We start from the raw sequence: 15,243 nt of genomic DNA, 5'->3' as shown, positions 1-15,243 counted from the left end.
TTTTCAGTGTTCTGAAAACTTCCATATATCTTAGATTTTTTTTTCTCTCCTTCCCTTTCATACCCCTTTCCCTCCCACTCCCTCCCTGAGATGGCTTGCAATCTTATATAGGTTCTACACACACATTCCTATTTAATACAATTTCACCATAGTCATGTTGAATAGAAGAATTAAAATGAATGGGAGAAACCATAAAACACAATCAAACATAATAGAAAAGAAAATGATCTGCTTCATTCTGTGATCCAATTCCATAGTTCTTTCTCTGCATGTGGAAGGTGTTTTGCCTCAAAAGTCAATCCTAGACTCTTCAAGTATTGAGAGGTGTCAGAAATTGGGCAATATGACCTGGGGAGAATACACATTGTACATGGTACTACTTATGGTACCATGAAATTACCACTTACCTACAAAGTGCTGATTAGTTTTTCTCATAAAGTGGTTTGTGAAAGTACTAAGGCATAATCTCTCCATTCTCCTGGTTACCATGAAGTGATAACTCATAGGAGTGATGATGATGATAGTCAACACCTATATGGTATTTTAAGGTTTGCAAAGTGTTTTACATACATTATCTTTTTTGATAATCTCTATAAAAGAGATGTTACATATGTCATTGACTATATTTTACAAATGAGTAAACTGAGGTTTAATGAAGTTTAAGACTTGCCCGTGGCCACAGTTAATGAATGTTCATGGAAGGATTTGAACTTAGATCTCTTTTCTCTCTCCAAGTCTTATATCTCTCTATTAAACCAGTTTTCTTGAAAAAATACTTTAAGGTAAAAACAAAGAATAAGGAAGTTCCAGAAAGGAGTAGAATCCTGACCTATAAGAGGAGGGTAGAAGAACATGACACAAAAAAGCAAAGGAGGAATGGTCCCTTGAGGAAGAAATAGCTTTTTTATACTAAGGAAAATTAATATGAATGAAAAGGTATAGCATCCAGAGAGTGGTCACCCAGTGAGGGTCGGATGCAGAAGAGATAAGTGGTGGTGCTGGCTGGTGACTCAGATGAGAAGTACCCAAGCAGGTTATTTATCAACTAGATATTAAAAAGAGAAAGCTCATATCTTTTGGGGAATTCATCCAGCATGTGATGGACAGCCATCCAAGATCTGTCAAAAATAAGACAAATCCACTCCCAGTAATTCACTTGGAGATAAATGATATTGACATAAAAAACCAGAAAGCATTGTTATCAATTATAAAGTCTGTGGCAAGAAAATGAATGTCTTAGGGTACAGAGAGCATTTTAATTATAGCTGCTGACTGAAGGAATAGACCTGAAAAAGAAAGATATGGGAAGTAAAAAACTGATGAAGAATATGATGTTGAAGTACAGTGTTTGAATTTCTTGATCACATTTTAATAAAGGAATAAAGTATTCATGGCCACAATGAAGACTAAAAAAAATACAATGAAGACTAAAAACAATTCTCTGGAATCTTACAAATGCAATCATGATGTACACTTTAAATGAAAGGGGAGGGTTGAAACAACTGCCTACAAAAATATGGCAAATCAGATAATCTAAAATATAAGAGGTTACTCAATAAAGTGATATTTGAAAGAGCCAAGATGGTGGAGAGAAATCAGGAAGTTACCTGAGCTCTCCTCAGCTTCTGCCAGAAACAATGTTAAATAAAGGCTCTAAATGAATTTTGGAGAGACAGAATCCACAAAAAGATGAAGTAGAACAATTTTCCAGCCCAAGATAACTTACAAGGACTTCAGGAAAGGTCAGCACAGTCCAGCATAGGTGATGTCCAGGCAAGCCAGTGGGAGACACAGGTCAGCAACCAAGGCCCCACAGTTCTGCCTCAGCAGGCCAGTGGCACAGAAAGCCAGCTGTGAGGCCTCCAGCCCCAGCATGGCAGGCAAATTTCCAGCCCCAGAACCCAGGTCACAACAAGTACAACTAGGATGGTCACCCTAGCCATTATTGGATTACCTGAACTAATTGGTATAAAGGGAATCTCTGGACAGTTATGGATGGGACTGAGGGACCTCTGAAATCTCTTCTAAATCTGAGATTCTGTGATTCTGTAAAGGGATATAATATACCAAAGACAATTAACAGACGGACTATAAAAAATCTGCAGACATCATAAGGCTGGGAGGGATCAGACAACAATCAGGATTCTGAAAGATTTTGACAGTCTAGAATAATGGGCTGATTCTAATAAGATGAAATTCAATTGGGATAAACTTAAAATCCTTCATCCAGATTTTTTAAAAATTAAACTAATTAGAACACAGGGGGACATGGCTAAATTTAACTTACATAAAAAGACCCAGCAGGAGGTTTAATGGATTGCAACAGTGCAATAGAAATGATGGGGCATGCACACACGCACATATACATAAAGGCAGAGTGCACAGAGTGAATTGAAGAGGATGGGATCATATCTTAAAAAAAAAATGAAATCAAGCAGTGAGAGAGAAATATATTGGGAGGAAAAAGGGAGAAATTGAATGGGGCAAATTATCTCTCATAAAAGAGGCAAGCAAAAGACTCATTAGTGGAGGGATAAAGAGGGGAGGTGAGGGAAAAACATGAAGTCTACTCTCATCACATTCCACTAAAGGAAAGAATAAAATGCACACTCATTTTGGTATGAAAACCTATCTCACAATACAGGAAAGTGGGGGACAAGGGGACAAGCAGGGTGGGGGGGATGACAGAAGGGAGGGCATGGGGAGGAGAATGCAATTCGAGGTCAACACTCATGGGGAGGGATAGGATCAAAAGAGAATAGAAGTAATGGGGGACAGGATAGGATGGAGGGAAATATAGTTAGTCCTATACAACACAACAATTATGGAAGTCATTTGCAAAACTACACAGATTTGGCCTATATTGAATTGCTTGCCTTCCAAAGGGAAGGGGTGGAAAGGGAGGGAGGTAAAGAAGCTGGAACTCAAAGTGTTAAGATCAACTGTAATGTTCTTACCACTAGGAAATAAGAAATACAGGTAAAGGGGTATAGAAAGCTATCTGGCCCTACAGGACAAAAGAGAAGACAGAGACAAGGGCAGAGAGGGATGATAGAAGAGAGAGTAGATTGGTCACAGGGGCAATTAGAATGCTTGGTGTTTGGGGGGGGGGAGGGGATAAAATGGGAGAAAATTTGTAACCCAAAATTTTGTGAAAATGAATGTTAAAAGTTAAATAAAAAAAAAAAAGAAATGATGGGGCAGCCAAAAACCTCATGAAATCTTGACTGTGTAGAGAGGTAATGTCCAGAGGTTATGGTCCCAGTCTACTCTACAATGGTCAAATCATATCTGGAGTAGTGTGCTCAGTTTGAGATATGTTTTATGGAGGGCAGTTTCAAAATACAGTCCAGAGAGGAGTGTGGTCTGGATTGAAAAGACTGAAGACAAGTCATATAAGGATTAAATAATGGAGCTGGATAGCCTAGAGAAGAAAAACTACAAGGGTTTTCTTCCAAAACTACAGGGCCTTTTATGTCAGCATGTAGAAAATGTATTAGACTTATTGCACTGGATGGCCTCTGAGGTCCCTTCCAACACTCAGGATAGAAGGTGATAACTGGTTTTGATGCGACTTCTCCCTGGAGTATTTGTATTTTAAAAAGGTATTTTCTTGCTGGCAGAAAAAAAATTTAAAAAAATAAAATTATAATTGCATATGGAAGGTATATTGTAGCTGGGTTTCACTTATGTATTTAGGTTAACCCTATTTTAAAGTGGCTGTGGTAGATGAGAGGAAGGTGAGAACAATGGGTGAGACGACAAGAGGCTGGCTGTTGCCATCTGGTGTTTCCAGAAGTCTCAGACTCCAGTGAATGTCTCAAACTATGGTGGCTTCTAAGGATGACAAGTGGATTGTGGCTCTTATACAACACTTCCATCAACCCCCACATCATTGAGCTAGGTAGCACAGTGGATGGTCACTGGACTTGGAGATGGGGAAAACAGAGTTCAAATTCTGCTTTGGAACTTAGTAGCCATGTGACATGGGCAAATGATTGAATCTCTCTCAGGCTCAGTTTCCTTATCTATAAAATGGGGGTAAGGATAGCACCTACCTTACAGAGTTGTTGTGAGGATCAACAGAAGTAACATCAAAAGTACTATGCATAAAACATATAAGTATTTTAAATAAATCTTAAGCAAATATTTAATATAAATAAAAATTTATATTTTATATTTATATAATAAATATTAAACAAATATTTAATATAAATATGTAAATATTAAATACTGATTTTATTAACATTATTATTATTAGATGAGTATGCAAAGACTTGTCAAACATCTTGGAAAGGTAGCTGATTCCTAGTTCAAAGCATTTTTTGGCCAGTCCCAAGAATTTTGCTTGCTGGGTGTTTGCAGATAACAGTATTCACATTATCCAGGTCATAAGACACAAAGTTATTTAGTCTCTTTATTTTGCTAGGCTGCTTGATTAATCCCTCTGTGCTTTCGATGTACTAATTAGATGACACCTGTTGGGACATACATATGAAACTTAAAACTTCAAAGGAGATTATTATTATTTGAACCCTATTATTGCCTTTAGGGGTTATCATATTTATCTCATTAAGAGCTTTTGGAAATTTAGCTCTGCATGATTCACTTGCTTTCTCAATAAATATGCACAATAAATTAAAAGAATCCTTTTACTTGAAGTATGAAATATTAAGTAAAGATTCCAGCTATGTAACTAGTCTTTCTCACAGAAGAAATGGCAATGACCCATGATGGTTTGTGTTCATCTAGGACATTCCTACAAAAAGAAAAGCAAAAGGTAGCATTTACATATTCTCTTTTTAGTGGTGCCTTGTTTAGAGAATTAAGAACATTTACTCTGAAAGGACAATGCTTTCTTGAGAATGCCATCAAAAGAAATATTGTTACACTCTAAATTTCTCAAAATATTACAACACATACAGGACTTAAATACACTGCTCTATGATGGCAAAACTCACAGTTTAATGGTTTTGTCATAAGCCATGTCCACCAACCCAATCTCTGACATTTACAAAGATGCTGTTTGAAATCTTACCAATCATTGAATACTAGTTTAAAAAAATATCTCCTTCCATTTTGGAAATCAGGGATAAATTAGCAACAAATACCAAACGTACTGGAGAAAATACCATTTTTATCTGAAAGTGACAGACAATACAAAATGTGTGTTCACCGTGGCAAAAATACTTCAGTTCAAACTCCAATTTGAAATCAATGTACCCTTCCTTCAATCACACTACTGTCCTTATTGTGCAACATGTTCTGTTCACACGGGATTATCTGTCAAAGATATTGTCATCACACGCTTTCACATGTGTCTCTGGGCCTTTTCTTACACTGTTTCCATGACTGAAATGTCCTCCTCCTCTGCCTTCTCTTTGTGAAATTAGTGAAATTAGAACAGCTTTTTAATCCATAATTTAAATACTATCTCCTCCATGAGGACTTGTATTTTCTGTTCAGAAGATGAGGATTCTCTCTTCTTGCTCTTGTAATGACCTGTTTTGCATTTCTCTTTTGCACTTATCACTATTTTTCCTTTCATCTTTGTATCCTTAGCACTGAATAGAGTGTCTTCCACTTTATAAATACCTGCTAGATTAGACTGGATGTTATCTGGGTAGTTGTCAAACTATTCCCCCTGTCCCCAGTGAGGACCGGAATGTCATATTTGATCTCTGCAACTCCCCTGGCACACTGTCAACTCTCAAAATGAAATGGAAGCATGAAGACTATGTGAGTAAATACATTAGTTACACAGAAAAATAGAATGCTGTTCTCTTTCCATTATTCTGAAGGAATATGCCTAGGGATTCAGTTTAACCCTTCTCCTAGTAACTGCACAATGTTTTATGAGAATATTGTGAATCAGAATATGGCCATTTGTCTTGATTTATGTAGATGCAGTAAGACTGAGGCTGAAAAGTATATCTATTTTCAGCTCTTAACATGTCATCTGTTACAAGGTAAGAAGCCAGCACGACATGCGATTTCACTCTTTAAAACCTGTTAAGACCCAGCAACGAAAAAAGATATGTAGTATAAAGTACCTGCACTATGACCCCTATCTTACAGATGAATAAATGAAGATGGTGAAGTAAAATGACTTGCCCAGAATCATTCAGGTTCACGTTGTCTGACTTGAAATTCAACACTCTTTCTACTTCCTAATAATAATGGTAGCTTATATCATAGTGTACTTCATGTTGCACAGAGGATTTTATAGTAGAAAGTAAATTCCCTGAGGGCAGGGATAGTTTTGTTTTTATCCCTGTATCATAGGGGATACTCTCTTTGGGGTGCAATAGTCTTGAGATCCAATCATCTCTATTCTCTGAGGAATCCCCTTTCCCTGGGCCAGATAAGGACCAGAGTGGTCTGAAAGTGAAGCTTTGCTAGTTTAACCATTGTAGAGGTCCCAAGAACTAAGTGAGCTGAAGTATTTCCCCTCCCTCTAAACAGCTTGGTCCTCATTCTCCAGGAAGTCCTCTTTACTAAGGCTGAATGAAGTGGAGAAGCCTGAGGCCTGAAGAGTCCCCTTGGCTCAGCTCAAAGTGCTAAGTGATGCACAGAGCCTTAATTAAATCAAATATACACATTATTTCATTTGAAGGATTGCTTTTACAATTTCTTGTTGCTTTGCTTACTGACAAGTAAGCAGAAGCTGACAGAAAGGTGACTCTTAAATAGCTTCATGAAAAATCTGTTTTGGCAATGGATATAATTCATGTTATGCTTACATGCTTATATTATTATGTTTATTTGTGTTGTTCTTAGATGGCACAGAACAGATATTTGACTAATTGGGAATTAGTTAAACATAATTCAAATTCACAACTGACATAGTCATAAAAATATCCGTTGTGGTAATTGCTATTGGGCTGTTCAGAATTACTGTTTCAGTTATTAAGCTGAGGGTAGAAATGTTTAAAAGTAGCCTAAAATATTCTCAACTTTTTGGGCATTATTAACATATATGATGCAGAAAATAGGTCAAAGTTAAGCAGAAACAATCTATAATTTCACAAAATAAAACTGTTCAATTATTAGGTATATTTTGTTACTTTAATTTTCAAGGCTAAATGGAAAATCATCTATTTCCAGTCAGCCAAGTCTGAACCTGAAATTAAATCCCTTGAAAGCAAGGCCAGTAATTAAAATCCAGATTCAACTCTAACTGCAGAATAGCACACTGAATGGTGTCACAAATGTTACCATGGAAGCTACTCATTCTTGTGCTTCTAGTTTGTTGTTTGGTTTGTTTGACAGAATAGGTTCGTAGATATTGACAGAGGAACGATGCTGTAGGAAAATAACTATACATCAGTTAGGAAAATTCTAGTTCTCCACTAGCCTTATGTCTTTCAGAATTTATCTGGAACTCAGAGTGACCAAAAGAATAGTTTTGGGGGTAAACCAGTTTCTGAGCTCTCATTATAAAACTACAAATCAGGAAAAGCCTCCCAAATTACATGGGTTAACTTCTGAACATCTTAAAAGCCAAACTTCTTACAAAAAGTTACAAATTAGTTAAGAAAGAGAAAAAAAGAAAAGGAGTGAGAATGGGGTGGTGGTAAGAACCTGGGCTGAAAATCTGAGGTGGTGACCTAGCAGCTCACTTTGTTTTCTCAACTGTAAAATGTATAATGGCACTTATTTCCTGGAATGTTGCAAAGATCAAATGAGATAAGGTTTGTAAAATGTTTAGTGCAGTGTCTGGCACATAGCAGGAGTTTAATAAACGATCAGTCTTTCCTTCCTTCCTGAATACACTATGAAGACTGAAGGAACACTTGTATTATTAACATTCTAAAGTAGGGAGATGAAACATCATTATGTAGCTCTTTCCAGTTGTTCAAATAAATTTACCTGTGTTGGTAAACATTCATAGGATAAGAGGAGACAGTCTTATATAACAGTGGTCTCTATGGACATCATAACATCATAGCACACTATAATAATTGATTTTCATAATGATAATTTGTAATCGTATAATGGTTAAAAGGTTCACAGAAGACTTTCCCCATGACAGATCTGAGTGCAAATATTTTTATACTGTGTAATGAAGGACAAGAGTTGTATTAATAGACTGTGAATTAGCTCAAAAGGCCCAAATCTTACACTGCCTCTATTTACCTTCTATGCTGTAGACATATTTGCATGTCTTAAGCTTTGCTTTTATGTTTAGATTTCTATTTTCCAAAGAAGCAGGCTTTTCCTAGCTCCTATTCATTTTCAGAGCAAGGTATGCACAGACCACTTCTGTCCATTTTCTGCCTTATCACTTTCCCTTACAAATACCTCAAAAGGCCATCTCAGGAAAGATGAATCATATACTCATTACAGAGGTAGATTTATTGTCACCTATTTCTGGCTTTGCTAGGGTCATTCATGTTTGGGATGACGAATAGGATGCTATATGTTACTTTTTGTCAAGCCTCAGAAATTAAAAGGAATATGTTTGAGTTATCTGAAAAATGTATTTATATGTAATAGCTCATTTTTTAATATTAGATAAAGGGTGTTAGTTTAATGTTAAAAAAATTTAATGGCATTTAATTGGGTAGCTATATGGCACAGTGGTTAGAGCACTGAACCCGAGTTCAGTCCAGTTCAAGACCTGAGTTCAAGATCAGTCTCAGACACTTACTAGTTTTGTGACCGTGGGCAAGTCACTTAATCCTGTTTGTCTTAGTTCCTCATCTGTAAAATTAAACTAGAGAGGGAGATGGCAAACTACTCCAGTATCTTGCCAAGAAAATCCCAAATGGGGTCACGAAGAGTGATACACAACTGAAAAAATGACAGTACAAATATATATAATGTCTTAGAATTGGCATTTATAGCTTTATAATTATATTTTTCTGAATTTCAGAAATTCCTTAGGAACTAAATGACTACAACCATCATTTTCAGCTTCTTTGATTATGTCATGATTCAAACTGGTAAAGCTTCCCTTTCTTTTCTTTTTCGAAAGAATCTAAGAAAAATTCTCAGGAAGAAATAAGAGACTGGCCAAATCTAGAGGGATATAGGGAATTTATTTTGAGTGACTGGATAAGGAAATTGGAAATAAAACTGAACACAGCCAAATAGATAATAATGGATCTGGAGAAAGAACAGACCGGGCACATTAACCTTGAATTTTTTTGTAGTGTGTTGTATAACCTAAAAATTTGAGGACTATCATAATAAAAGCCTGGCAAGGTGTATCTACCTATAAAGTTTTAAAAGAAAAGGAAAACAGATAGAAGAAAGTGCTAAGGAAAAAAGAAATAGCCATGATAATATAGGAAATGACAAAAATAACATAGATTATTGTGGATCACAATTTTATTTTAACTTACCTTATTTATCAATCACAAGAATAAAAATTTCCTTGAATCAAACTTCTTTTTAACAATTTTGGGTCTGATGTCAGTCTCTACATAGTGGCTGCTAGTTTCTTCTACTTTACTATTTTATTTTATAAAATAGGTTGTAACGGTCTTAGAATGTCAATTTGCTATGCATTTCTTACTTGTGCATAAGGTTAAACAAATCTTATTGCATACCTACTATGTGCCAAATATACAAAGATGAATAAGCCACAGTTTCTAACCTCAAGAATTTTATAATCTTGCAAGGGGAGGATGACATAGGAACACATATAACTAAAATACAGATAGGGCCATAACAGAAGTACAAAGTACTATGAATATTAAGAGAATAACAGGATCATAAATTTAGAACTGGAAGAACTAGAAGCACTCAAGTCCAACTCCTTCATTTTATAGATGATAAAACTGATGTTCATACAAGTTTAAGTGTTTTGCAAAATATTACATAGGAAGTACTGATGCATGATTTGAACCTAAGCCTTGAGAAAATTTTGTCCACAACTTTGTCCACTGAACAAAATCCAGTTTTATTTTGAGGTGTGTGAAGGACTAGTCATATTGGTCAGGAAGAAAATCAGGAAAGGTTTCATAAAGGAAGAGATATTAGAGATGGACTTCAAAAGAAAAGTAGAATTTTGATGTTGGGGGCAGCATGTGGTGACCAGGAATAGGAAACAGCAAGAGCAAAATCCCAAATTCTTCAGAAATAGGCTAACATGCTAAGGTCCTTGAAATTAATTCGGCAATGGTATAAAATATGGATCAAGGGAGAGAGTAGTAGTTGTGGAAGGCAGACGAGGCATTTGTTTAAAGGGTACTATAACATTACAAGTCAAATGTAATGGAGCTGTAAGAGATACTAAAGAGTCAATCAGATTTGTCAGTTGACTGGATGTCAGAGGTGAGGAAAAAGGAAGAATCAAAGAAAATATACAGATTTAAAGCATGTAGGTGAATGGGCAATACTGTTAACAGAAACAGGAAAGTCAGGAACAAGAGCAGATTTGGAGGGAAAATATTAATTCAATTTTAAATATGCTAAATTGGAAGGTACCAATGAGACATCTAGCAATGCTGTGTAATAAGCAGTTAAGAGTTTCAGGGCTAGAGGTATCTATAGAGATGTGAATTAAAGGCATAGAAATGTATGAAATTATCCAGGGAACAGAAATTTGGGAAAAGCCTACCTAAGGAGATGAGATGAAATAGTGAACAAGCCATGGAATGAATAATAAGAAAATCATGAGAAGAAAGAGTTAATGCCACAAAAGCCAAGAGAGAATACTAGGGTAAACAACAGTGTTAAATGAACTAGAGAAGCAAAAGAACATGTGAAATGAGAAAAGGCCACTAGAATTGGTAATTATAAGACCCTTGAGAGTATAGTTCCAGTAGAATGATGGAAAAAGGAAACCAGATAAGGAGTCAAATCTGAGTCTTCCATTTGGCAAACAACAATGCTGCTTATTTGAAATTCATTTCTTTATGGATTCTTGGTAGCAGTTCTCCTCAACGTCTGCCTCTGATGTTCTTTTATGTTATGGTACCAAGTCACTGCCACATGGATAATGTTTTACAAACCTTTTACTTCTGAATTTTAGCTTTAGTCTACATGGGGCCTAGATGCAATAAGAAGACATATTTGGGGGCCTAGTCAATAATATGTTAAAGATGATCTAACAGGTTAAAGGTAACTACAAAAAGACATTTTAACACTAATTATATATTTTTTGAAAATAAGGGAGCACTAATTTGGGAGTTAATAAGTTAATATTTCTTTTGCATACTTTTCTCATAGCATTTGTAGTCAGGTCACATACTGACTTGGAATAGCTTTACCTTTTCATTTTTTAGTTCAATTTGTAAAAATGAAATATTTTATTAATTAAAGAGCTGATACAGAAAGAGTGCTGTTCCTACTGTTCTCATTACTTCCATCTACAAATTGTTTAGGTGAAAAGCAGTCAAATCTTTCGTAGTAAAAAGCTGCATTGAAAGATTTTGTACTAATCACAATTCTGCAATGGAAACTTTATTGCAGTTTCAAGATTGGATTCTTCTTTCTTTTAAAGAATAGAGGACATTTATCTTTGTTGGAATTATAAACTATAAGAATAAGTTATAAAATCATGAAAGGTTTTCACAGTTCAATGCTGTAAAATGTAACTCACACTTAAACCTTTCAGGTGCTTTTAATTATTTCAAATACTTTTCTGAAATTCTTGAAAGAAAAATTCTGACGTTTAATGTCATCTTAGAATGAATATATATTTGTTTCATTTAATCATAGACACATACTTGCATATGTGAACTTGTTTTATGAATTGTGTGTAAAATTCGGCTTCTCGACATCCCTGTCTCCCTATCACTCTGCCCCCAAGTTACCACTTATCATAATATTAATAAATGCTGACAAAAGATAGCAGTTGCTATTCATCTCATTAAAGACAGAGCCAAAAGCATATTTTACTTCTACAATGATTCCAAAGAAACCATACCTCAAAACTAATTAAATTGTCTATCCCCTTTTATCCAGCAATAAAAATAACAGGCATATAAGCAAGAGATCAAAGAAAGAGGAAAAGGATCTTCTGTATAAAATGTACAGAAAAGTATGTATATTAGTTCTTTTTTGTAATTCAGAAAAACCCTAGAAACTAAGGAAGTGCCCACCTATTGGAGAATAGCTAAAATAAAAGACAGTACATGAATGTAATGCAATATTATTTTGCCATAAAAAAGTGACAAAATGGACAGTTTCAAAGGAAACTTGGGAGACTACTATTAACTGATATAGAATGAAGTAATACAAATATTATGTATGTATATATGACATTGTAAATCTTTGAAAGACTTGAGAAGCTGGGTCAATCCAATGATAAAGCAGGACTTCAGAAGACTGCAGATTAAGCACTTTACCCACCTCCTCCCAGAAAGGCAACAGATTTAAAATTCAGAATGGACATTTTTTGGTATGTCCGATATGGTTATCTGTTCTGTGTATCTATTTTGAGGGTTTTCTTACTTTAAAAAAGATGCTCAATGTGGGGCAAGAGGTAGAGAGAAATAATATATCCATGGAATAAAATCATTCCAAAAGGAAAAAAAAATCAGAGCTTCTATCTCCCTCATCTGATATCATAGCTGCTAGTACATCTCTATGTATACCTTTTAGTCTGCATATATGTTTCATCACCCCATTTAGATTTTTAATTCCTTCTACAAGGGAGATATTTCTTTGTATCTACCCAACATTTATTTATCAGTGAACATGCTGCATCCCAAGTAGAATATCATCTCTTGGAGAGCAGATATTATTTCACTTTTATACCCAGTGCAGTGCAACTGGTAGGGATTTAAAGGTATACTGAATGCTGAAACCTCCTTACTGAGGAAGGGAAAGCTTTTAATTTCTCAATGATGACATGAAACTTCTCACTGAGTAATTCTTTTCATGTCCTCCTGTAAATCCATCATAGAAGATCTACTGGCCATACTGGCTTGTATTATTCTGGTATTAGGTTTAGAGAAATTGATAGATTGTGTTTTTATTTAAAGGTTTCATTTTTATATTAGTTCTCTATATACTGTCTAGATAAATTATGCCATAATGGCCAAAAGATAAACTACTTGTTAGTAACTCAACTTAGGTGAGCACTTATTAATTATATTTTCATTACTGCATTAATGGAATATAATAAATAACAAAGAATATAAAATAAATTACACTCAGCATTAGAATATTTCTGTAACATGAGTATTTGTGATGTCTTAGAATTTGTTTATTCACTTTAAACAAAGTAAGAAAGTCACATAACAAAGAATAGAAAGGGCGAGGTAGAAGGTGTTCTATTTGAACATCTGCTTAATTCCTGTTTGTGACCTCCCTGATGCCAAAGTGCGGACTTATTTTTCTCTCAAACTCTTACAAATTATTTCCTCAAACTATTGTAAACTACTACTTTTTAGGAACACAGAAAGTGGTTAAACAAATCAATCAAATAAAGATGTATTATATACCTACCAAGTGAAAGTCTTACAAGGCTAGGAATCAGACATAAAATAGTTGAAATGGAGTCCTTACCCTCAAAGGGCTTACATTTTATTGGGAATAAACAAATATATACTTAGAAAATTAAAGAAAAACATGTACAAAGTAATTTCTAGGGAGACAGCACTAGCAGCTGGGGAATTGGCTTCTTATAGGAAGCAATAATTACAGTGAATTTTGAAGGAAACTAGGGATTCTACAAGAAAAGGCTAAGAAGAAAATGCATCCTAAACGTTCTAATAATAATAACACACCATACTTACCTGTTCTAAGGCATGGAGACAGCAATGGAATGCTGTGATTAGTAATAGTAAGCAGGGCCAGTCTGGCCAGAACTCTGAGTGACTGAGAGTAAGCTGTGTAGGTCTGGAAATGGAGGCTGAAGTCAGGGAAGGGTTTTATAAACTACATGGTGGAGTCTTTTATTCTAGACGTGAGAGGGTGTCATGGGAGTTTCTTCAACAGTGCAGATAAAGGGTTATAGCTCTGTTTTAGGAATATCACTTTAGCAGCTGTGTGGAGGATTAAAGGAGAGACAGGAGGCAGAGAGAGAGATTAGAAGCTATTACAATAGTCCATGGGGAGAGATGATGAGGGCTGCGTGAGTAAGAGAAGGGGATGGATGCTGAATATATTTTGAAAGGAATATTAGGGTAAATGGATGGGGATAGAGACGCAGAGAGAGAGAGAGAGAGAGAGGGAGGGAGGGAAAAAGATTATAGAGAAGAGATGACCCAGGATAGAGACCTGGAGTACACCCATGCTTAGAGAGTGAAACAAATCTGAAGACCTTGCGAAGGAGATTGAGTAGAGACCATGGATGACTTCCTCTAATTCATGTAAGATGTGGGAAATAATCTTTGAAAATATTTGAGGCCTTAGAGAATCCTATGTCATATTTTGAGATAAATGCTTTAAAGATAATTGGAAGTGATTATTCTTTATAAAAAAGATTAACAAGTTTTGACAAAATGTGACCTACTCAAACCTCAGTTAAAAACACTGCATTTCATTTGCCTTGCTACTAAGCGACCTTGTAGGGTATATAAAATGGTATACTAATGCCCTGAAAGAGTACAGGCTCCTCCCAAAGCAGCTAAATTACTACCTAAGGGAGTTTTAGACTCTGGACAGTATTTAATACAATGAATTATAACCTTGGTTCTATCACTATCTATGTGGCTTTGGAAAAGTCATGTTTAATAAATATCAAGTTCACCAATGTATTATAAAAATTACACAGTTCACAGAGATGCCAAAATTCTAAAATGATTGTAATGCAGGTCACATTCAAAGGGAAAGTTCCAAAAATTCTACAGACAGATAATACTTCTATCTGCACTAGAAAGTGTCCTGAAAAGTCCTCTTATAGTACAGGGAACATTGAAAATATGTCTCTTACTCTGTTATTTTATCTGTCACATGAAATAAAAAACACAAATGGAATCATCTATTTTAATGGAAACAATTTGATGAAATTGTCTCTCCTAAATGTTAAGAAAATTATTATTATGCTTGTGCAGAAACCATGTGCTACCTTTAAAAAAATCAAATAGTCTCTCAGGGAATAATCAGGAAAGATAAGCACAATGGTAATAGAATCTATATAAAGGAAGATACCCTCATTATACTAAATTTGAGCTAAAATTTTCTAACTTGAAATTTTATTATTTTCATGTATCAAGATTTCCTTTCCTACCAGTTTCTTACTTTTATTAGTTAGTTACAGATTGGCAGCTAGTATGGCCAATATTCCCTGTTTAAGATGAATCATTTTAGAGAAAGAAGGAAGACCAGAGTTCTGATCTA

General features: G+C 35.2%; 1 protein-coding gene across 18 annotated transcripts in view; it reads right to left on the bottom strand.

The window, feature by feature from the left end:
• The window catches only part of RNF180 (ring finger protein 180), a 285,964-nt gene that overhangs the window by 98,700 nt on the left and 172,021 nt on the right, over positions 1–15,243 (bottom strand). The window contains exon 5 of one of the 18 annotated variants that reach the window (XM_072605059.1): positions 4,300–4,478. The exons of the other annotated variants lie outside the window; for them this stretch is intronic. Coding sequence (XP_072461160.1) covers positions 4,464–4,478 — 15 coding nt within the window. The 3' untranslated portion in view covers positions 4,300–4,463. Of the gene's footprint in view, positions 1–4,299; positions 4,479–15,243 lie in introns of those variants that run through there. 18 annotated transcript variants of the gene reach the window in all.

Source organism: Notamacropus eugenii, chromosome 4, assembly GCF_028372415.1.
Source record: "Notamacropus eugenii isolate mMacEug1 chromosome 4, mMacEug1.pri_v2, whole genome shotgun sequence".
NCBI classification, from domain to species: domain Eukaryota; kingdom Metazoa; phylum Chordata; class Mammalia; order Diprotodontia; family Macropodidae; genus Notamacropus; species Notamacropus eugenii.
The sequence above is the reverse complement of the archived record's forward strand: the minus strand, read 5'-3'. Positions and strand labels throughout refer to the sequence as shown.